General features: G+C 42.5%; 1 protein-coding gene across 2 annotated transcripts in view; it reads left to right on the top strand.

Moving 5' to 3' along the window:
• The window catches only part of GRIA3 (glutamate ionotropic receptor AMPA type subunit 3), a 157950-nt gene that overhangs the window by 90752 nt on the left and 41750 nt on the right, over positions 1-25448 (top strand). For both annotated transcript variants that reach the window (XM_075162371.1, XM_075162372.1), the window contains exons 7-11: positions 4359-4526; positions 7820-7924; positions 9281-9388; positions 10534-10740; positions 20671-21047. In XM_075162371.1, coding sequence (XP_075018472.1) covers positions 4359-4526; positions 7820-7924; positions 9281-9388; positions 10534-10740; positions 20671-21047 — 965 coding nt within the window. The remainder of the gene's footprint in view (positions 1-4358; positions 4527-7819; positions 7925-9280; positions 9389-10533; positions 10741-20670; positions 21048-25448) is intronic.

A 25448-nucleotide genomic window follows, 5' to 3' on the forward strand; every position in this document is an offset into this window, starting at 1 on the left:
TCCTTCCAGAAGAGAGAAGGAGGCAGAGGCTGTTAGTTGGACACAAGTGCCCACCGCAGTGGGAGTTCCTCAGAGGCAAAGGCTTGGTTTTGCAAATCCTGTCGTTGTGCAGTGCATGTAAAAACTTTTAACTTGAACTTCTTGAGTTATTCTTGGGGTGTGGGTGGGGGCTAGTTAGGTTAGTTTTTAGATGCCAACTGTGGGTTACTAGTCAATTTTAATGCTAATAGAGAATTTCATGTGCAAAATAAAGTAGATTCACTGAGGAGCCACTGCCACCTCCTAGTCACTGCTGACCGTTGCCCTCATAATCTAACCCTGTGTTTTGCACCATTGTCCTTTACTTAAACACTCTGCATATTATATCTGCAACCAATAAAATTTTCCAGATTTTTTTGAATAGAAGTCCCAGGTTCACCAAAACTGTCATAGGTTGGGTGAACTAAAGGCTACTGTTATTAGGAGACTCGCAACCTGTTAATATCTCCCCCAGATTTTTTTCTGCCTCAGCATTTCTATAGCAGAGAGGGATACAATTCGCTGTCCAGGAATGCATCAAGGATACTCTGTCCAGTGATTGAAGTCATCAGATCTTCTAGGACCACTGCATATTATTAATATTCCTAATACATTCCTTCTTTCTCTTCCTCTTTTGGTGAGGCCTGTTCTTTTTCGTCAATACGCATAGGTGAATAAAACCCGGGACTGGTGGTGGATGAGAGGACTTAAACTCTGTCACTCCTGGGAGTCCAGTCCTCCACACCGTGTATACTGACTGTCTCAGGGAAGCCAAACGTATCTAAGAACCACTGCCATGATGAGACAGTTCGTGTCTTTCCTGCTTGATTTGGGAGGGACACACGCAAATTGATGAACAGATTTGGAGTCAAAAATTACTCCGATAAACTGGAGTAATGTCTTGATATTAGTAAGACAAAATTCAGGGACACATAAAATACTAGCTAGAAAGGAAAAATCTAGTCCAGTCTAATGCATGGGGGGATACCAGGGTAGGCGGTAGCACTGTGTGGGACTACAGGCAGAACAGGAACCAGTTACGTGGTTCTGCTGCCAGAAAGCCAGTGCCATTTGGAGGCATACTTTTCCATCCCTGGGATCATGTGATTTATATGCAGACAACACCACGTTGGGTGGGAGTGTTGATCTGCTGGAGGGTAGGAAGGCTCTGCAGAGGGACCTGGACAGGCTGGATCGATGGGCCGAGGCCAACTGTGTGAGGTTCAACAAGGCCAAGTGCCGGGTCCTGCACTTGGGCCACAACAACCCCAGGCAACGCCACAGGCTTGGGGAAGAGTGGCTGGAAAGCTGCCCGGAGGAAAAGGACCTGGGGGTGCTGATTGACAGCGGCTGAACATGAGCCGGCAGTGTGCCCAGGTGGCCAAGAAGGCCAACGGCATCCTGGCCTGTATCAGAAATAGCGTGGCCAGCAGGAGCAGGGAGGTGATTGTGCCCCTGTACTGGGCACTGGTGAGGCCGCACCTCGAATCCTGTGTTCAGTTTTGGGCCCCTCACTACAAGAAGGACATGGAGGTGCTGGAGCGTGTCCAGAGGAGGGCAACGAAGCTGGTGAAGGGCCTGGAGCACAAGCCTTATGAGGAGCGGCTGAGGGAACTGGTGTTGTTTAGCCTGGAGAAGAGGAGGCTGAGGGGAGACCTCATCGCGCTCTACAACTACCTGAAAGGAGGTTGTAGTGAGGTGGGGGTTGGTCTCTTCTGCCAAGTAACCAGCGATAGGACGAGAGGAAATGGCCTCAAGTTGCGCCAAGGGAGGTTTAGATTGGACATTAGGAGAAATTTCTTTACTGAAAGAGTGGTCAGGCCTTGGAACAGGCTGCCCTGGGAAGTGGTTGGGTCACCATCCCTGGAGGTATTTAAAAGACGGGTAGATGAGGCGCTTGGGGACATGGTTTAGTGGGCATGGTGGTGTTGGGTTGACGGTTGGACTCGATGATCTTGGAGGTCTTTTCCAACCTTGATTCTATGGGGAAGGAAAATTATCTTAATCCCATGCCATCCCACAGCCTTGCTGGCATTTCAGAGGAAGTAAAGGAAGGCAAACAGAGGGCCACAAAGCTCGGATTAGTGTATTGTTCCCTGTTGATTAGGACCTAGGCCTGCTTTCTAAAGCTTCCTAGCAGTGATGCAGAAGGGAAGATAAGTAAAGCTCTGAAATATATAAAGTTAACCTGGGAAGATTTTATTCCACTTGAAAGCAATTTACCTTGAGGGAAAAATTACTCTCCATCCTTAAAAAATAATCTTAAGTATATGGTACAAACACAAAGATTACATTACTTTTTCACAAATGTACCGCTCGTTATAGAAACGTGCACGGTATTTGTCAATCAGACAAAAAGCATACTTAAAAATTGATGTACGATATTTTTGATTAGGAAATAAAATTGCCTAGAGATTAAAGCCCTGATGTTTAATTTATTCTGTATTTTATCAGCCTTTCCCTTCTCTCTCTCTTTTTTCTCTTTGCGTGCTCATGCATTTATAAGTAGAATTCAAATAAAGTAGAAAATTAGATAGCTCTCTTGGCATGACTTGGAAGGGACTGCATTAAGGTTACTGACAATTGACGCAGTCTGCTGAAAAAATTATCAGCGTTTTTTACGTAGTGCTAGATTGGACAGCTATTACAAGATTTTTTTAATACAAGAACAAATACCTTGAAATTACTATCTGGTTCTATATTGTTGTGTGGAATGTGACGTATAACCTTTGTTAACTTAATAAAAGAGGAGAGGGTGATCATTGGAAAGCATCACAGGAAGAGGTAAAGGTGGGCAGGACCAAAAGAGCGTCTGTACCCAGATGCAGGAGCAGGAACCACCCCACACACACAGAGTAAGAGTTTATAAACTGCTGTCATTTAAAACTCAGTAAGAATGGCTGCTGTATAACCTTCTTGCCAAGCCTACCTTTGCACTCTTCTTTATCAGATACGATTCTCTTGATCTGCACATCCAGACATGCCTTGTTCTGTGCAGATTTCCTAAGGCTTTATATCGAACTGTAGAGCTTTCAATAAGGTAATACACATTTTTAAGAAATACAGACCACCAGTTGTGCTATCCTGCCCTACAGGATAGAAGTAACTTCTTCTGAATTTAAAAAGTCTTATCCACAAAGAGAGTAACTGAACATGCAGTTGAAACTTGGATTTCTGCCTTTCTAATTCACGCATGGGCAGCATGTCTTCTGGCACCAACTCCAGTGTAAGGTTCATCAGGAGCCAGGAGCTCTACGGTGTCACACAGACAGCCAAAGGAAGGGCAGGTGCACCAGTACATGCAGATACCCCTTACATTCTTTTTTATTTCTCTTCATTCTCGTACAAACACTGCGGAAATACGAAGGGTCAGTTACAAGGGGGTTGGAATCTCATCTTACGCACTGAGCACATTCAATTGCTCCCAGTGTGTACATGTTGAAATGGTCTCCTGTGCATAGACCCTTAAATTACAGGTGTGCTGTAATGCTGGTGAAAATCAGTTATGTCATATGCAAAGTCTGGGCCACTCCAGGAGGGAAGAACTTTCAAACACATAAATGTGAAAAAACCACCTCCATGACGTTTCGTAGGTGATACTAAATTTATAGCATTGGGGGGTGTCGCCAGATACATACGACAAGTAATGGATGAAGTTGACAGCAAAATGAACAAGTAGTTAAGGAGTCTGGGGGTTTTGTTGAAGAATTGCTGCTACACAAAGCTTACCACTCCTCCTCTGTGGAGTAAGAGAAGGCAGATGGGCAATTACCAAGGAGATGTAATGCCTAAAGTGTATTTTGTGATTACTTGCTTGTATAGCTGTCTTCTAAGAAAAGTAATCTGATCTATTCCTTGCCACAGATGCTACCTAATCAGGATTGTAGTCCAAACAGAAATGATTTATGTTAAATTTAATTCAAAATTGTCTGTCTTGGCAATCTTGTTAAAAAGAAAAAGAATACTCCAAGCAAAAACCAAATAGGAGCACTCCTTTGCTATTGGTAGCAGTATGGGCCAGCATGGAATTGAAGACTTTTGTAGTGACCTCATTTAGATGAGCAAGCTTCCAATTAAATTTAAACTTTATGCAACTATAACTGGTTTTGTTATTTTGCTGCTACATGCTATACAAAATGAAAATATTTTTGATTTGTTAATTGAAATAGGTGGAATTGTTAAACTACATAAAGCACCTGCAGCAAGACAGAGCAAGCAAAAAGGCTTGCAAGCATGATTCTTCTAAGAGTATTTTAACAAAGAGAAAGACTAGACTTGATAAACCTGGGGCAATTCTAAGATTGCAGTTTGTCACCATATTTTATTTGCATCAATTTTAGTATACGTCTGCACTGACCCACGATGCAGTCCTAGTCATAGCAGAGGCTTTCCGTTACCTCCGAAGACAGCGTGTGGATGTCTCCAGGAGAGGTAGTGCTGGAGACTGCCTGGCTAACCCTGCAGTACCATGGAGCCAAGGAATTGATATAGAAAGAGCACTGAAAATGGTAAGGGCAAACATACCAGCTAATGAATGTGTATATTCCACAACAGCAGCAATTCTCCTGGGACCAGACTTGCATCCTACTCCATGTACACCGACTTTCTGTACTCACACAAACAGCCGCAGCTCCTCAGAAAAAAAAAGAAAGAACTCCAAAGGATGGCTAAAATACATGCAATAGAGGGCAAGGCATAACAAATTAGCTCTCAAAACTTTGGCCAAAATCACATCGCTCTGGCACCGGTGCAGCTGCTGCCTGATTGTCCACACCAGAGCACCTACCTGACTCCCCCGTAACACCCAAGCTTCCCGTGAGAGTGAACATGAGCCATTTTGCAAACGAACGTGTATTGGGGATTTCTAAAGTAGGCTGAGGCTACAAATCTGACTAACAGATCTAGCCTGGGTCCTCAGCATGTATATTGTAAATCTTGCAGGGATATGTGTATTTATGAACTTAAACACATGTATGTAATTTTGATAATTTGCGAGTAAAAAGTCAACTCATGTTGGTTTAAAGCAGTAGAAAAAATGTTGTCAGTCATAGCAGTACTGCTGGATTTCAGCACCAGCCTGAACCTTGACACAGTTTAGCCTCAAACCAATTCCGATTCCTGGCATAACTTTGCAGTCAGCCTGATTACCTTCTGCACGGCCTATTTTTTATCCCTAACACTAGTTACTGCATGGGATCCTACCTCGCTTATGTCTCTCAATTTTGTTGATTTTTAACTCTTTTTAGACCGCTATATGTGTTAAAGCAAGTGACAACAGGAGACATTGGATAACATCTTTGTAGATATAAGAGACAAGAAAATGCTTTTGATCTGGCTCAAATAACTCTAAAACAAACCTGTTAGAATCTATTATATTAATGCAGGCATAGAACTGGAGTGAGAGAAATCAGAATTAAGCCCATGTTAGGTATAAACAAACCCTAGGTCAGCCTTCTTACACTTAGCTTAATTACTGCTTTGTCTCAATTACCAGATTGGAAGGATTATATCAGAAGGTTATAATGAGTTATAGAAGGTTATAATCAGATTATATCACTCTTAAGAGTGAGAGAGATGGTTCAGTCTCACATTGCCAGAGCTCTTTTTATGCCATTATGTCATTTCCTAACAAATGCCCTAAATGCACATTCGCTAATGTAGCATTACGCACTTCTGAAGAGAAGTTAATTAAATTCAACCTTCACAATAGTTAAAGAATTTGTACTGTCCATTTGAACTTAATTACAAGCAAAACAAAACTCCAAAAGAGGTACGAAGTATTCATGTCAACAAAGAAAACCAACACTGCTACAGGACACTCCCTTATTTGGGAGAATTTATTTAAAAAACATAATTCATAAGATATAGCAAGCCAAACTCATGATTGGCAAAAAATGCAGAAGTTTGACTTTCAGCTGGTTGCCTTGTATTGTTTTAGCTATTCAAAGTCATGTCAGTGAGGTTTATATACACCTGCAACAAGTGCTACCCAAGATCATCCCACACGGCCTTCCAGACGCCATCCTGTCCATCACACTTTCTCCCTCTATTCAGACAATGGTCTTGAATCTTTGCTTCAGGAAAAAAACTTTGATTTAACAATGTTTCCTCTCCACTCTGTAGCAACAACTCAGATAAGAGTATTTTTTCCAAGACATCCTTGAAATACCCTCTGCCAGCAGAAGGTTCGGTGCCACACTATAGTCATCCTGCTGGCAAAAGGGAAATAGGCATTACCTGAGTCTGCTTCCCTACAGCCTTGAAAACTGTGCATGTCTGTATTTCTAAAGCTGATTTAAGACATCAGATCAGTGGCAGACAGTTTACCTAAACAGATCTGGGCAGTTATACATAGCCACTCCATTTGTGATTGCCTCCGCACGCTGGTACCAGAAGCGTTCTGAGTCCTGGTGAGTCTTCCAGCCTCGGTGCAGCCAGGTTTTGGAAAGTGCTGAGTTTTCCCACCAAAGATAGAAACAAATTAAATTTGAAGTCAAAAGGTGTCAAGTGCGCAGTGCTCATGTCTCAATACGCATCAGGATGAAGCCGGCCTAACAAGCTCTGCTGAGACATACAGTCACTGCTGTGCTAAGGTAGCCAGACAGCTTCCAGCAAGTGCCAAAAGCAGGCACAGCAGCTCACATCTGGCTCAAGTTATATGTCAACTACCCTACAAATATATTTGCTCGGTCCACAGTTGATGAGACCTCTTAGGGGCAAATTTGGCTTTCAAAGTCCCATTCACCTCTCAAGCTTTCTGGAGACAGGAATAACTCCCATGTTCTTCCAGACCCCTGAAATGATATAAACTGTTTTAAGAAAGGTTCAAATCCACTTACTGATAAAAAAAATCACACTCCTTATATGTCAGTCTGAATTTGGCTCACTGGATAATTTGGGGTCCAAGGAATTTTGGCAGGTTTATGTAGCCTTGTGCACCATCTCTAAACTATAAATAGCAGATCAGTCACCAGCCCTGAACAGTTTCTCTTCTTCCATCATCTATTCCTGTAACTTCTACAACGTTTTGCTAAATACTAAAGCTAATTTACCCCTACTGAAGTTTCAGATTGTTACCCCTTCTGCTTGAGATGACACTTGTCAATGTTGATAAGTGATAAATGGAAATATCTCACCCTTTCATACAGGGAGATAGAAAGATTTTTTCTTTGAAACAAAGTACTTCCTCTTAAGATGATTCATTTGAGTAGGTAATGATAACGACTTACCGTCTATACACCCATCCATCCAGATTGAGACCGAAACTCCATAAGCAGTAGAGACAATTGTCTGTGCTCATTCAGAGAAGACATTCATTCCTTTCTCCTACACTGGGACTGATCTTAAAATAAAGCACTTCCCGGAATGAGCAATGATATGGGATTCCGGTCCGTATCGCAAATCACTCTGTACCGTATTGTGAGGGGTTTAATGGCACTGAATTGTTGCATGTGCCTCTCTGATTCTCCATGCTGTATCAGTGAACCCAGCGTGACTAAGCATGGCAGAATCAGTCTTTCAATATACGTGCAGGGCTAATTTCACTTATACTTAAACGCAGCTCACTCTGCGGTAGTGAGTCACCAGCTGAGTACTAACTAACAAATAATATCTACAGCTGAAACTGAGAGAATTTGGATTGGTTTTGTTATGAAGAATATAACTGGCTGTGTCAAAAGCGCTACAGGTCTCTTATATAGATAAAAATTGTGCTAGAGCTAGTGAGTTCCTGCAAAATGTAACGGAGGGAAAAATAAAGTTAATCTTTCATTAAATTTTTTTTTTTGTTTATTCCCTTAAGGTGCAAGTTCAGGGAATGACAGGGAACATCCAGTTCGACACCTATGGGCGGAGAACAAATTACACAATTGATGTGTATGAAATGAAAGCCGCTGGATCACGGAAGGTGAGTTTCAAGATATGCACCCAGATTTCACATCTTCACAAATATTTATTCCAACGAACTAATGGAACTCAAAAATACCACACAGGAGCTGTAATAACAGGGCCCTGAGGAAATCCCACCTTCTTGCTGTCTTCCCTATCCCAGGAACCTTGTTCTATTCTGTTCCTGGACTAAACCACTCTCCCTGCTTAACATCTTCATTGGTTTCCGTGTCAACTTCAGACCCCACTTTCTCCCTTAAAACCCTTCTGGAGCTTTTCCACTGCCAAGTGTAATACCTGGTGTCATGGTCCTGTGCACAGCCCTATCTCCTAAATTCCTCTCCATCTCTCCCTTCCTCTCCATAACAGGCCTCGGGGCTGTAGTGAAGCTGGAGCCAGTGTATTTTGGAAAGCTTCTGAAATTAACAGAAAATAAGTTTGGTTTTAATTAGGATTTGCTACTCATTCTCTTGTCTCCTAAATAAAATATAGATCCTAAGTGGAATAGTTGCCTAGATCCTGTTATAAAAGAAATTTAGGGCAGATTTTCAAAAATAATTAGGTAGACAGGGTCTCAGGAGTATCAAGATAAGAGTCTGTGTGGCCGAGACACGTAAATCCCCCTGATTTCACCTGGCGATGGGTACCTCACCTGCTTCGTCACCGTTGAGACTCCTTAGACTCTTCTGCACATATTTGATAACAAAATATCTCTGGACATGGCCCAGCCATTCAGCTAGGTTTACAGTGCATACAAAAGCGTTACTTCTGTGTTGTGCAGAGATACAAAACCTAGTGTAATAGCAGAGCGATGTAGCCACAGCACCATGAAGGTCAGCACAAGCCAGCTGACAAATAGTCACCTCGTGTTCACCAAGGGTTTTGTATCCCGTACTGAAGATAATGCTACTGTGCCTGCATTGCTAACAATGTCTGCATCTACTCTAAAAAGCTGGCTCAGGCATGTCTGCAGGGACTGTATTCATTGTCTGAACTCCAGCAGAACATGGATAAAAATTTCAAAATGGAAGTATTTTACTCGGAGTGCTGTGCAGTTTATTTTCTTGTCTATAGTATATTCTTATGCTGTGGATACATAGGAATTTATTCCACAAGCACCATGATGATGTGAATTTAGATGGGGAGAATTTAATACATATTTTCACTTAGATTTGGCTTGTATTTATTTGCACGTGGGCTCGAGAACCTTGTTTCTTTAAGGAAATTAAATTAAAGCTAATGTAGTCCTTTAAAGGCAAAAATGTTGCATGAATAAGTGTTACAAAGCCATATGTTTTGATAGTTGCTGTTACAAGTTCATGCACCAGCGTTCTTGTAAACCTATGTAATGAGGTAACAATCTCCATTTTTATAGGCTGGTTATTGGAACGAATATGAAAGATTTGTGCCAGCATTGGATCAGCTGCCCTCTAATGACACTTCATCTGTGGAGAACAGGACTATAGTAGTCACTACCATCTTGGTAAGTTTTATGTTCTCAGTCTGTTTGTGTTTAAGAAACAAGACACAGGGCACCTGAGGTGTGTTAGACACCTTGCCAGGAGGCAAATGTTGAATACTCTGTGACTTCAAGTGACTGAAAAGTTCAGTACCTTCCAGAGATGTACTGAGGGCTTGACCCTGCAAACTTCTATTTGTATCAATAAGTTTACTCACAGGAGGAGCTCACTGAGCTCAACATTGCGCTTTGCTGCTTCTCAGACACTTGAACTCAATCAAACGCCTCCCATAAGTGAAGTTGTTATGCATGTATGTAAATGACTGCAGGATCTGTCCTTCCTGCTGTAGGGTCAGACCTTGCACCCCTCGCTCAGGTGCAGCTCCTGTAAACTCAACCCCTGTGGACTGAGTAAGGGTGGCACAATGAAGCCTGCAGAGAACTGGAACTGCTCTAGCACTGGGTGAAAAGGGACCTACACCCATGCAATTCCGAAGGAGTAAAGCTCTTCCTGGGCTCATAAACAGTAGCACCTGTGTCAGTCCCGTGCCTCTAATAGACGTGCGCTGTCAGTATTGTTTGTGACTTTTGTGCTGTTACAATTCTAGTAAGCATGAGACAAATTTATGCTATTTCCTGAAGCATTGTATTTTATACTCCTATGGATTTAGCAAGATATAATCAGCATTTCAGCTAGCATTTTCCAAGAAGGCTAAGGGAATTTAGTGACAAAAAATTGCTGCTGAGGATTTTAGCCTAGCTTCCCTTAGGCTGCTTTGAAAATATCTCCATCAGAGCCCCATTCTAGGCCACTGGGGCCTTAGGAAATTATTTTGATGGTACAGGTGTTGGGTATGTCAGTTCTTTAAATACTAAAACCTGAATTATTACTACAGTGATGCTATTTGACTGTCTAATCAGGCCTAATCCTACAAGCAAAAGTGTTACTTTGTTAAAGTGGAATAGTCCTGTTGTCTTCAATGGGTCCATACTAGGATTAAAATCAATAGTATGTGTGGCTGTAGGATCAGCCAAGGATTTTTAAACTGCAAAAGTTCGTCTTTCTAATTTCTGTACTTGCCAGTATTATAAAGGATAATAACAGCTCTTATTTTGTATGTTTTAAAGCTGTGTTTTACATTCTTTTGATCTTTACTTTTGTTTCAAAGGAATCACCATATGTAATGTATAAGAAAAACCATGAACAACTAGAAGGGAATGAGAGATATGAAGGATATTGTGTAGACTTAGCTTCTGAAATAGCAAAACATGTTGGAATAAAATACAAACTGTCAATTGTTGGAGATGGGAAATACGGAGCTAGGGACCCTGAGACTAAGATATGGAATGGCATGGTGGGTGAACTGGTCTATGGGGTAAGTTTCTCTTAACCTTCATTTTAATGTTCTTTATAAGAAGTTATGCTCAAAGTTAATAAAGTGCAAAATAAAGATCATCTGTTTGAATACCACCTTTAAAATTCTAGGTATTTCTTTGTAGTGCCATTTTTATAGTCTCCTTTTCTAATCATTTCATTGCAGGAAAGTGTCACTTTTTTACTGCTGTTCTCCAAATCAGAGTCCACAAAATGTTGAGAAGTGGCATTGAGCAAATTTCAAATTCTTGTCTACAGCAGAATTTCCAGTTTGCCTTTCATATGCTGCTTTTGCATTTGCCATGTCTCCTTTTCCTCTATCAGTCTTCTAAGTGCTGGGGGGGTGCTCCTCCCATTAAAGGTCTGATCCTATGATGCTGGCCCTCACTGGGTCACTGATACCAGTTTGTGTTTGACCAGAGACTAAAGTCTCAGTTAGCCCTATGGTTGCTTTTCAGGGTAAGAAGCAATGCAGGTGTGAAATCACCCACTTCTTTTTCCTTTTTAAGCCCTGGATTTGGCTTTAAAATCAACTGTCAGACAAAAAAAAAGTCTAATTCATTGCATTCCTCTTTATATTTCTATATTGGGTGTGCATTGCTTTGTTTAGTAAGAACAAAAACAGTCTGGAATTGCCATTTTAGAAACTTCTTTGAAAATGAGAATTTTGGAATACAGATAAACCAGATGGAAGGGGGAGAAAATTGGCTTTGCAGAAAAGACTTTACAAGCTGATGTTTCATCTTTGCTTTTTTTTCCGCCAAATGCTAATGAGATGATTTGTGATTCCACCCAAATCTTCTTTACAGTTTATTTTTAACAAGCTTTCCTTTATTAAAAATATCTGAACAGAAGTGAATATTTCCATTGCCTCCTTTTGTTCCATGGCTGAGTGTAATTTCTAAAAGTCACCTCAAAATTTCCTTGGGGTAACATATCATCATTCTTGCAAAATGTTTGGTGAGATAATTCTTTTCAAATGAGTCAGTCTTTTTGAAGTAATTGCTAGATTTGCAGAAGTTTTCTTATTCTGGAGCAGTCAGTCCTGATGCCTTATTATATACTTGGTAGCCTATTCGACTTCAAAATATTTTATATAAGCAACAGTGTTTTTGTAGTATTGTATTAAGGGGAGGGAGGGAAATTTACTGATTAGAGAAAGTAAACAGGGGTCTGGACCCTTGGGTTATATCTTCCTTTCCCTGTTGCATTGAGGTTTAACATTATGCAAATCTTTTGAACTCCCCACGCCTCAGTTATGCGATTTGGGAAACCGGTGTTACCTCTCTTAGAGAATACAAGTACACTGAGAACCTCTGAAGCAAAGGTTTAGTTTAGTTCCAAGCATAATTACTTGCAATGGAAACCTAAACCCTCAGTTTCCCTGTGTGTGGTTCAAGAAATATCAAGAATATTAGCTGTAATTGGGTCTTTTTGATATATTTGCTATTGACAAGCAATGAAACAGTTTATTCACTTAAAAAAATAATCATACCATATGCAAAAGGTATGACAAAAGAGAACCTGAAATTACTGTTAACAGCCAGGGCACAGGGCCCATCTACACCAGAGGAGGAAAGGTGTGATATGGGCCACTACCTTTGGGACCTGAGCCAAGTAAGATTAGCCTGCGCAGCTGCCGGACGATGCAAGATCCGTCTGTGTTAAGGGCTCACAAATGTGAGCCATTTTCCTCTTTCAACCCAGCCTTTCTTGGATAAAGGGCCACAAAAATGGTCAGAGGGATAGAATGTGTCTCCTGTGAGGACAGGCTGAGAGAGTTGAGGTTGTTGAGCCTGGAGAAGAGAAGGCTTCGGGGAGACCTTATTGCATCAGTACTTAAAGGGGGCTTATAAGAAAGATAGGAACAGACTTTTTAGCAGGGCCTGTTGCGATAGGACAAAGGGTAATGGTTTTAAACTAAAAGAGGGTAGATTCAGACTAGATACAAGGAAGAAATTTTTTACGATGAGGGTGGTGAATCACTGGAACAGGTTTCCCAGAGAGGTGGTAGACACCCCATCCCTGGAAACATTCAAGGTCAGGTTGGACGGGGCTCTGAGCAATCTGCTCTAGTTGAAGATGTCCCTGCTCCTTGCAGGGGGGTTGGACTAAATGACCTTTAAAGGTCCCTTCCAACCCAAACCATTCTGTGATTCTGCCAAACCATTTTGTGTTTCTGTGATAAACAGGTTGGCTGCAGCTGCCTTTTCCACAACCCCTTGGGACGAGCCTAGCTCAGAGAGCTCTGCCTCCTTCGCATCAAACTGAGCCCTAACCACTTCCCTGTGAGCCAACCATACTTGTGACCTTTCCACACCAGCAAAAACCAGCCTCACAGGCACCATAGACCATACCTTAAAACAACCCCAAACCTGCCCCGCCATTGTCATTTTCCCCTGCAAAAAGGTCTGTTCCTTTGTATGCTGAAGCAGGGTTTTCATCCGTGTTTTCTCATTAATAAAAAATTGAGGAATGTTTCCCTCCCTGACCCCCAACAGCTCCTCTTCTCACGCTGCAAGCTCAGTTACTGAAGCCTCTTCACTGCAGTGCTCAATTATTCAAAGGTCAGATGCGTCCCTTGAGGTTTGGCTGTAAACCCAGGTTAATGCTTACAGCCCAGCGCTGCTGAGCTAGCTCCCCATCCTGCCGAGCTGAACTACTGTGCTGGCAAGCTGTGCAGAAATCCACCTGGCTTTCTGTAAGCAGGGAAAACAGCCCCCGAACTCCGAGTACAAACCTCACCAGCCCTCCAGACCCTTTCCCAGCCCTGTTTGCAAGCATCATGAAATACCCTTGGCCTCTTTCTCCATCTGTTGAGAGGGGGCTGTGCACACACTCAAGGATGTGCACAAAGCCCTTTGGAGATGAAGAGTGCTCTAGAAGTGCTAATTATTTGGAGCAAGCGCCTCATTTACGTGCTGCCTTTCCTTTATCTCCCAGGGGCTTAAAATGCTATTAGGGAACTAAAACTGTACGTTTCTCCTAATGCCCCTGTGAGCCTTGTCTGCAAAAGGATTGTCATATTTGGCTCCTCTGGATTCCATTTTGGGAAGACAAGAGGGAGATTAGATTTTAAATGCCTTTATTAGCACGTATGGAAGACAGGCATGGGGGGATAAAAGGGGCCTGATTGGTTTTGGTACCAGTTATCCAGCAGCTGAACTGAGCTGTGGCAGAAAACACAATCTTTTAGATTGCATTTGTCTCAAGTGATAAACAGTGACTAGTCATTTATCAAATACAGCATATTCCTGACCCAACAGACTTCTCACCACCACCTGGCACTGCTGGGAAGTCTTACCAGGCTTTCTGAGTACTGTGCCCTTTTTTGCATAGCCCCATGCATACAACTCTTTTCTGAAATTGCTCTTAGGACAGTCATAGGAAGTGAATGGCTTGTCATTTTAATGCCAAAACCCTCATTAACTGTAATTAATGTTTAGTGTGTGCCAGTTCGTTGTTACTGTCGCTCTTGCTTCCTGTGGGATGCAGCGTAGAGTCAGGAGAGAAAGTGCAGCGGGGTCCTCGCAGCCTCCAGACCACTGGGCTCCGAATGGCGAGGAGGAGGGAGGGGTGGGAGGGCGTCAGTGTGCGCTGAGCTGTACCCAAAGCAGCAGCGGTGCTGTGTCACAGCGCTGCGGGTCCTGAGGCTGACCGGCGCAGCCCTGACTCCGGCGTAAGACTAGCCGGAGGTCTGCATTAACTAGGCTAACTGGAACAGTCCCGAGAATTACGCGTTACCTGGGGACTGACACACTAAAATACTTCCCATTAGAAATTCTCGCTCCCCTCTCTCGTACCACATCAGGGCTGGCCGGAGGGCATAAAAGTCTGCTGTGCCGTAGGGCGCCCCAAAGTCGAGGACAATCTCGGCTGGCCCTCTTGGACCTTTCCTTGTGGCTTTGCAATGGGCTGTACAAATGAACCTGGTTACAGAGAAGGACTTGCTCTCTGGCAACATAGGGGTGGCAGCGCTGGAGGCAGGGAGTTCTGGCCGAGCAGATATTCCCAAACTCCTTTGCTTCGGACGGGAGAACCCAGAAGCCTTGTTAGAGAAGAGCTAACAGGGGCTTGTGGTTTGTTGGCAATTTTCAAATGGTGGTGGTGGTAGTAGTAGTAATAATAATAATAGTAATAATAATTAATAATGATAATAAAATTTGACATAAAAATGAAATATATTTGATTTTTCATAAATCCAAAACGATCAGTTCAGGTTGAAGAAAACCTTAATTTTGCTCTTTCACTCTGATGGTATCAAAATAAGACTCTTCTTCCTACCAGGAAAAAACCTACCAATTCAAGCACTATTATTTTTTAAACTAAGAGAAATTTCTAAAACGTAGTGGAAACTTTAGACAGAATAAAAATAGCAAATAGGTAAAGCTTTTTTCCTGAACATTTTAAAAGGGGGAAGTTGCTAAATCATTTTCAGTCTGGGAGACTGAATCACTATTTAAATCTAACCAGGAAAGCAAACCAGCAAGGCAAGTGCTGTCCTCCAGTGATCCACCCGCTAACGACGTGCCCTCGGCTCAGGCTGATGAGCAGCAGCGCGTCCCACTGCGCACACCCCGCGAGGCCGGTGCTCAGGGCTTTGTACCCACCAGCTGCTGAGCACTAGACAATCGTCTTTTATCTTCTGTAGGGTAAGCCTCTTTCTGTAGGCTTTTATTTCTTCTTTCCCTTTTAAAGCAGGCTGCTGTTCTTCCTTCACTGTTCAGCCAGGGAAAGCCTTCCCTCCCCGGGCCTGATGCTTTTCACATCGCCGAGGCTAATTGACAGTAGGTTTAACACAGATCTTAATTGTAGCTACAAATGCTTTGGGAGTGGAAAGATCAGCCAGACCTTACAGCCTTTAAAACTCTCCTCAGGTAGAAAAAGGTCATTATAAAAACCTTTCAATATGTAAAATAGCGTAAAGGAAGGAAGCAGGGATGTAAAGGACAGACAGTGCCCCAAATGCAGGCAGCCTCCGCAGTCTGTCAGAGTGGGACCACCTACACATCTCCCTGCCTTTAACAGACTAACCAGCCTCGCGTGGTGCTGGCCTCTGGCTCTCCCAGCAGCAGAAGAAAGACTATAGGTGGCATATACAGCCTTTGAATCGTAGTGGAGGGGAAGACTAATTTGATTCCTAATTCTCCTCAAAACGTCCCTGTGCTCTTAGTCTGTGGCAGAGCCTGACTGTGCCGTGAGTGGGAGAAGCTCGTCCTTCTCCCCCCACCCCTGGTTTCTGCAGGAGGGAAGCCCGGGTACAAGTGCCCAAAGGCAGCCGTGCGATGCCGCTGCCCGCGGCTCAGGCGGACCCTCTGCAGACGGAGGGACAGATGCCTGGTCCCTGCCCAGGCAGCCGCTGAGCCGGGGTGTCACCGCCCCGCGCGGGGGGACGGGACTGCAGCCCTGGCACACAGCCACGCTGACGTGGTCCCAGACTTCGGCTGACCTGCCTCCGAGCACAGACAGAGGAAGCACACCTATGTCCGCAGTTCAAAAAGCAAATATACCCTTAATTTCTCCACCTGCGTACAGTAGTAGTGTCTCAGAAGGAACTGTGGGCATCCACATAAAGCACGCATGGACTTAACATCGACAAACTACAGCAGACGAGGCCAACTGCAGTTTTAACACCTTACTACCTTTTTATGCTGCTCAGCTAATACACGTTAAGGCTTCAATGCAGCATGTTGCTAGTCAGATATCAGCTGTTGTTTTTAAATAAGTGTGAGCTAATGTGTTGAAAACACATTATCCCCATGACCTGCCCTATCAACACACCCTGATACCCTTGGGTATACTGGACTTTCTTTACAAGGCAGCTTTTACCAGCAGACACCAGGTGATGTGTTGCTCTGTCTGACACCCTTTTCTGATATCTGGAAACAGACTGCACTGAGAAGTCCTAAGACGTGCTCAGAGTCAGTCGTCATTCCAGCGCAGTCTCTTCCGACGCCGCTGTGTACCTGCATTCAGCACTTCTGGGGCGTCTGGAGGTTTGGCTCCCGATGGGAATCGGGCAGTGTCCCTCTGTCTCGGTCTGCACGGAGTGCTGGCTGGCTTCCCTTCACAGGGAGGTCTTGCAAAGTGACTGTAGCCCAGACCCACTTCTTGAAAGGTGACATAATAGCAAAGAAATTGTTCAGTTCTGCAACCATGAATGACCAGAAGCACAGGCAGGAGCATAGCCAGTATCTCTTGCTGTCTCTAGTGCATGGGTTTGAAGTTAGGAAGACTCATCTTTAGGTCTGTAAGCAGAAGAATTTGATCCCTCCTTTTGGATTACGGAGGTGGAACATAGCGTTTTTCTTTCTCCATGTAGAGGGATATTTCCATTTGCTATTTTTTCTCCCTCCCCTTAAGAGTCTTGAGGTTTGCAGCCCCCTGGGGTCAGCTTTGAACGGAGTGGGTAGCGCCTCTGAGCTGCACGTCCTCTCTAAATCCGTCCCTCCCACACTCGTAGGAAAAGACAGAACAAGCCTCAGAGGAATCCATGACATTTCTCGCCCAGCTCAAATGCAGTGAAGATGATGTTTGAAACGCCATTAGTCATGAGTGATTAGCAAAGCTTAGTTGTTGAGGTTCTTAAACCCCCGTCCAGTTCTGCACAGGAAGGGCATGTTTGTGGTTGTGGTTTTTTTAATCGAGCTCAATTTTTATGGGTTCTGCTTATCCGCAGCCATAACAGGGAGGGAAATTCACAACTGTGCTGCAATTATTAATGATCCTTTAGGGTGCTTAGAGCTCTCCATAAGCTCTCCATTTCAAATACTATATCTGCAAATAAATCAGCAAAGAGCGGTCTGTTTTTCAACCTCTCTAGTGCACAGGGAAGTGGTGGGGAGCAAGGCTCGAGTGCTGGATTGTAGCTGGTTCACTCTCAGTGCCCTGGTTGTTGGTTTCCTGAGACCCCGTGTCTGAACCCACGCTTGTTCCCTCTGCAGAAAACAATTGCTGCCACGTTCATTTAAGGCATGAGGGTGTTTGTTGGTGTTTCAAATATATTGAACACCTATCAATCAAAGATGGTAGGAAAGCAGGAAGACAGAAATGTATCAGAAAAACAAATATTTGTATCCCTTGTAATATTAAAAGACAATTTTAAATCATTTACAAAGAAATCCGAACTGTACGATATGAATGAGGACATGGTAACAATCGGGCCTTTAAAAACTGTGCTTCAGCACAGCATCAGCTTCATCCTCCCAAAGACCCCACAGGAACATCCTGCATGAACTCAACTGCTCATGAAGGAGATACAGACTTTATTGCACGCTGCGTCAGCACTTGGGAAGAGCTCCACCGTGTCTACTTTGGCAATTAAAATATTACTTTGGGAGAATTAAATTTCTCCAAGTCCAGGAAAACGCTACAGAAACTAAATGCTCTTATAGCTGAACCAGCCTTTTCCTACCTTGACGAGCTGTTCCAAGGCTGGCTGCCCATGCGCAGAAGTGCCAGGCAGGAAGGCACCTGCCTCCCACCTAAGCTTCACTTCGCGTGGAATCATTGCTAAGTCTCTGCAGGGGTCCTGATCCGTTAAGCTTGCTCTAATAAGGATTAATTTGTAAGTACCTCATTAGTTCAACGTGAAATACAGTAGCCATGGTCAAAGTGCTTAGTCTTCCAGCCAGCCATGGACTCTGACTACATTTAAAACTGATATTCTATGTGCATCTCACACTTACTGATTGCAGACATCTAATATTTAACAGTTGCTCAACAAGCAGCAGCTACAAGACAAATAATGTTTTGGGGGAATTCATCAGTGAGCAAGTTCCAGCATCATCTGGTCCCTTTACCACACTCTACCCATGTCCCCCCAAGTCTCTCCATTACTTAGGTGATTAACACATTCATCTGCAAAGCCAGTAAACGCCCAGGCATCCAAAGGCAGCCGGCATTTTCAGTTCTTATATTCGAGCCACATTAAGCTAGATTTTTGCAGTAAGTGACCACAAATCAGGTGACGGTTTTCTCCTCGAGGAAAGCGGTCGCTCAAGGGGAAAGGCAACGTCCTAGCATGCGTGAATGTCTAGAGGGGCTGAGGAGGGCTGTGAGAGGGCACAGCAAGGGCCGTGGTTTCCGAAAGGCTTCCTTACGTGCACAGGCATGGTTTATCTGATTATTCCAAGCAGTGAACTTGTACACGTACCTTGTAGTTGCACGTGCCGGTACAAACTGTTGAGAGATGTTCCCGAGTGGCTGGAGCAAATCTAGAGGTCGTGCGTGCAGACGGGCACTTCCCGGAGGGAGGTGTGGGAAGGGCCGTAGAGGGCCAGCCCTCAGTCCGACAAGTCTGCCCTTAGCATGACTTAGCCCTCGGGCATGGCTGCACAGTGCCACTGCCGCAGAGCCTGCGATGCTGAGATTAACCTTATGAGAAGCCTTCGCCATTTCTGCTTATTAAACTTTAAAAAAAAAACCCAAACCAACTATCTAGGCGGAGGAACAAGTCAGATATTAATGAAAGTCATGTACATCACCATCAGATTTACATAAAGGCATATTCAGTTATTCTATGGCACAGATTTTAATCACTTCTTATTAACATTTCCTATTAAATTTTATTCAAACTTCTGCTTAATCAGGTTTTGTTTTTTCCACCAGAAAGAGACACATACTTACTAGTGGGAAACAAAAATCTGATTTAAAAGGGGCACAGTGGTTTAGGTACTGGTAAGTTAAACGTTCCCTAAGAATCATTTATCCTTTCTGAAATTCTTAATTACCAACGAAAGGCCATCTTTAAAAGTATCAATAACATGAATAGTTAGAGTGTTTAAAATAGAAGATTACAAAAAAGTGTGTGTAGGTCTCGTAACAACAATTTTTACATGAAAAGGGCTTTGCTTTTTAACATTCTAGTCCCCTCCGTTGCAAATGCTGACACCTGCTTGAGTCCTTGGCTGAATCAAGGCTAGGTTATCTAAACAGCGTGACTTGAATCTTCCTGGCATAGAAATACAGATACAATTAAATATGTTGCAAATCTATTCTGGAATGTTATTTTTAATCAGGTAGCTAAGTAATTTTTTTTACTTCACATTCTTACCCTGCCATGGAATCCAGCAAAGATGTATTGATTGAAGGGAAGGGTATTGGTTCAGGGTATACCAACACGCTGTGAATGACAGATGCAATGAGATGAGATTGTGCTTCCAGATGACACAGCCCCAGAGCATGGTCTATGTTGTACATCTATAGAACTAAGTTCTGTAAAATAGGATGGCATACATTATACTGAAAAATACTACTTTGCATTCTTCTCAGATAACCCAGGCTATTTGCTTCTCACAAATCTGTATTACTGTTCTTCAGTGACCACAGAAAGGGTGGGCTGGCTGGCTCCTGTCAGCCCACTTACCATCTTCTATCCCTTATTGCAATGGGGTTTCAAAGGAGCATACGAGTGGTAGCGCCCAAATGCAGCTCAAATTCAGTGACTGATTACTGCTCTTAGGTTCCTTTTAAAGATCCTGGACTTATCAGTAAGGCAAGAGAACTTGCTAAAAGAATGGAAGAGAGAAAATTAAAATATAACAAACACATAATTTGCCCAAAGTCTTAAAGACAGGTGGATGGATACAGATCATTACTAGACAAGGACATCGTTTTAGTTGCCATCTCACTGTCCAGTTTGCGTAGTGTTTATTCATCCATATTAACTTAATAGAAACATAAATACATGTTGGTACGTATCTGCCTCTGTTGTGAGGCCCTTGCACAGATTTGACTGTAATTTTTCTTGTTAATAATTTTCTATCAATATCATGTAGTCCTTAACTTCAGTGACTGCAAAACAGGCTGCAAAGAAAATGTTTCCTACTCACTCTCGTAATTTATCATCTGATTCATTAGCCTGAGACTCTAGATTGTGATTATGTTGCAGCTGTTTTGTAACTAACTTGGGTTTGTTTTCCCTTTTCAGAGAGCAGATATAGCTGTTGCCCCCCTCACCATAACATTGGTGCGAGAAGAAGTCATAGACTTTTCCAAACCCTTTATGAGCCTGGGCATCTCCATCATGATCAAGAAGCCTCAGAAATCTAAACCGGGCGTATTCTCTTTCCTGGATCCTTTGGCTTATGAAATTTGGATGTGTATAGTCTTTGCTTACATTGGCGTCAGCGTAGTTCTTTTCCTAGTCAGCAGATTCAGCCCTTACGAATGGCACTTGGAAGACAGCAGTGAAGAACCACGTGACCCTCAGAATCCTCCCGACCCTCCAAATGAGTTTGGAATATTTAACAGCCTTTGGTTTTCCCTGGGTGCCTTTATGCAGCAAGGATGCGATATTTCTCCAAGGTTTGTTCCATATCACTCCATCACCTTTTTGCATTTTATGGTCATTTTCTGATGCCATGGTGCATATATGTTACTTTTTCAAATTTCTTTTTAATTCCAAATTTTTTATTTTGACATTCCATTCAATGCTAAGCATCCTCATCAAGCCACCATGCTTGCCAACATTCACCTCCAGAGTGAGTGGCATTGCCTTATAATGCCATTTATGCATTTCTGCCAAACTTATATACACCATGTTGAGGCTGTAAAATGCATAGGGTTTTCTGTTTTCAGCAATGCTTGGAGGGCTACCGTGTTTTTGCTGCATATCTCATTTTACGGTCATCTCCTTGGTGCGTATAACATATTCTGCTTTGCAAAATAAGAATTGTTTATTTTAAAAAGTCACATGCAACAGCACTTTAAAACACCTCCACTCCCGTCATGGCTTCTGCTAGTCTTTTTACTTTCTTTTGTGCCTAATTTCTCTAGTTTTGTTCTTCTTGAACCGTCCTTTCATCTATTACTAATTTGCTTACCACCATCTTTCATATGTTCAGGTCTCCATATGTGCCCCTCTCACAGTTATGGCGTACTACCCTGTATGTGTATCGTTGTTTCAATCCAGTCTGATCTGTTGTCCTGTGTTCATAGCCAATATGGTCTAATAAGCATTGCCAGTTTCCATAAAGATTTTTCTTATTCATGAAGACAGTCTTTCTGAATAAGGCTGTAGTAAAACATGTTCGATATTAGTTCCAATTTATCAGAGAGCACTGGTATTAACTAATGTATAACTATATTTCTTTTTTTAAAAAGCATTTTGAAAACCACCTGAGAATAGTGAAGTTCTCTCTAATTGAACAATGCATACCACAAATGTTTTTTGAATAATAGATACAATGTTTCTACATTTACACTGGTAAAATACTTCGGTGATGTGCCTGTGATAAGCAGTAAAATTATCTAGTTTCTTAGTGACAGAGCACTATTTATATTTTGTATGACAATATTTTAATAACCAGTTTACAGCTATTTTAATTATTAAAAATACCTCCTTAGTACAAACAGGATGCAGTATTTCCCTTTAACAAGGTTGCTAATTAAAGCAAGAGAGACAGATCTTTTCTAACGAAGCACTTACATTCAAAATACACCTTGTCGATCTTCATATTTGTGTACCTTTTTCAATACCTGAATCATTGAAAAGTTACCAGGTTTTCCTGGTCCGTATAGTGGTAGGGATCTTGAGTAGCCTCACTGAACCAAGTGACAAAACTGCTATGAAGGTTCATGGAAAGGATCGTGATTTTGCCTGTTACAATGTAATAATGCTCCTTTAAGTTCATGGTCATTGCACATTCACGTCTCCTAATGATCGCAGAGAAATCCAGGACTTTCAGAGATACTGCCGTATGCCTGCTGGTATTTGATGCAAGTCATGCGGATATTTCAAAAGTCTTGATAGCAGCAATTAGACTTCATACTTACTGACAGATGCATATACATCCTACGTAAAACACGCACACGTTTTTGCCTGGGTGTGACCATGCGTTAGTTTTCGGTGTTTGGGTGTGCTGCCTCTCTGTATAGTTACAGCTGTTAGCCTTCTCCTCCTGTTCATACGCTGTGTTTCTGCTTTACGCCTAAATTCTGTATTGGAACTTTGCCTCTCTGCTTGCTGTTAAAGGTTATGAGTAGTGATAGTATTTAAATTGCTGTTGACCATGTGTGTGGCCAATATAAAGGACCGGGAAATAAGCACTGGGACATCACATGGAAAGCTGCAGGCATTGCACTGTTTCCGCTAGGTCTGTTTATTGACAGTTAAATAGAAGTGCATAGGATTTTTGTTAAGCTCTCATGTGACTCTCTGACATGTTCAGCCATTTACCTTATATAACGAGGGGAACATATTCAATTTTTTTCAATACTAAGTGATATGTGCCTTGGAAATACCTACCAAAAAAAAAGAGACAGCAGTAAACCAATTTTTTTTATCAGTCCATCAGAAGCTATTAGCTCAGTATTAATACATGGCCCTCGTTTGAAGGCGTTGTCCAGTTACTTTGTTATCTTTCATGATAACAGATTCCAGGCAGTTACGTGCATTGTTACTGAAAAAAGGAGAAACTTAATACCTTGGTTTAAATTCCAGAAACATCATTGTTCCTTTGACCGATATGTTGATTTAAGTTGATTAAATGTCAAATTTCTTTTCCGTAGAAGGGACTATTCCCAAGTACTCCATTCCTAATCGGTATCTTTGTAAGGTTACACCATTCACAGTACATTGACTATATGAATGTTTCATACGATTTTATTGCCATTAAAAGGGGCTTCATTCTTCCATTGTGAGTTTTGTCTGAATAAATTTCTTATATGAGAGCGTACAGCACTTGTAGAGAGATGCCGACAAGCAGTCTGGAGAGATCACTTTTGTACTTGCTGATAAAGGCTCTTTCAGCTGCCTTTGTGTGGAACAGCTGTGACATCTAATGACTAGTTAGATCTATCCTCGGTGAGTATGCTGTGTGGATATTCCAGAGGATATATCCCTATACTCTCCTCTCTGTATTTAATAGGAGTCGTCTAAACGGAATCAGCTAGCAGCCAAAGGATGGGGGTTAGTGCCTCCCTTGACGGAATCAACATTTGTTCCAGCAGTTTTGTTCTGCTATCAAAGGCTGCTGTGTTTTCTGCATAGTGAGCTAAAGCCTTGCAAATGCACAGTTGATGGATCAAAAGTAGATTATTAAACTTGCTTTAATGTAAGATGTGAACAGCAAATGGAATCAGGAGAAAACACAGTCAAATTTGTAACATTGTTCTGAGCGAAAGTATCTTTGAAATCTCTATGAGAGCATGTATTTTCATTTTGCTCTTTATTCATGTGGAACAAAGAGGCTAGATTAATTAATTGCTGATGGAAAAAGATAGGGGGTTCATTAAAAATTATCTCCTGAGGTTGGTCATTTAAGAGGGTGTATTTCTAGATCCCTATTTTTGCAGCAGAAGACTCAAGAGACTCCTATTAAAGGCCACGGGAATGACTTTGTGGGACTTTCAAAGTAGCAACGAGAGCTGGGTAACTCGGTGTTTCTGAAACTCCCACTGCCAGTTCCTGTGGTGGAAGCATCTCAAGCCAGCGCTTCAGATGCTGTTATTTATTGTGTTCTGTCTCAGTGGCCGAGGCGAGTAGGGGGCTGGCTGGGCGTCTGAGCAAGGGGCTGAGCTCGCAGCTTGGGGGGTGCCAGGTAACGTGTGCTCAGAATATGAAGGGGTTCTGGACAAGGAGAGTTTGCACCAAAGTTGTTCAGGGTTATTTGTCAATTCAATAACCGTCTTGTATCGATCAGAAGAGCCCAGTTAAAAGTTGAGTAGCGTGAGAAGCTTATTATCTCTGTGTACTATAGGAATTCAGATATGTTTTATGGCCGTGAGTAGAAACAAAATTCAAGCTATTTTGATAAATAAGTGAGGTTTTGTTTGAATGTATTACTCTCCTGGAAACTGAATGTGAATTTGAATATTTATTTTGTTTTTTTCTTGTTACTAATTTGCTCTCATTTGACTCCATGCTTCCTTTTAAATTTCCTCTCAAGGTATGCACTCTTCCTGTTTACTTCTTTTGAAAACACCGTCTGACCTTGTTTTGATAATTGAGTTATAATTCGGTTATCCCAGGTCTTTGTTACTCCTCTCATTTGTTAACACACTAATTCACTTTAAAATAATGTCATGCAAAGTATCTATTTATTGAGGTAATTTGGAAAATGACATGTTGGGATAAAGCATTAGTTGTTTGTTTTTAAATTACAACAGTGCACACTTGGACAGGTATGTCTTCATCAGAAGAAGTGGTGCTGGTATTAAAAGCTGTGATTGATTTTTCTATAATTATTATCTGGGTAATGGACAAACATTTCTGTGTTTGTACAAACCGTACAAATACTCTGTTATTGCCAGCCCGCTGTTTATGTACTAACCCTTTTTCTCCCACACCCCTCTACACCAGCCCCTGCAGTGGGTATAAGGAGTCTTCATATCAGCAGATGGACTGGGGGAACTGGGGTCCTTTGGACAAGGAGGCTGCCAGGCCACGCTTGTCTGTGTTCTTGTTCTTCGGCTCTCTCTGTCTTTCCTTCAGTGTCAGCTTTGTGGTTTGTTTTGGTTTTCATTTGCCCCATCCTGTGCTACCACCAATTACGGCTATGTCGGCCCAGACTGCTTGTAGTAGCAGCAGTTTAATCTTCCTTTTTGTGCTCATTGGAAGGCTCTGGGAGAAACAACTCTGTAGTGACATCCAGTTTTCTTTCAAGTGACCTCAACTCTTCTGAGAACAGCTCTGGTCCTCATCTAGCAAGACCCCTCTCTTGCACGCAGGACCCTCGGGGAAGTGCCGCCTTCGTCAAGGGATCC

Source organism: Calonectris borealis, chromosome 13 (assembly GCF_964195595.1).
Source record: "Calonectris borealis chromosome 13, bCalBor7.hap1.2, whole genome shotgun sequence".
NCBI lineage: Eukaryota > Metazoa > Chordata > Aves > Procellariiformes > Procellariidae > Calonectris > Calonectris borealis.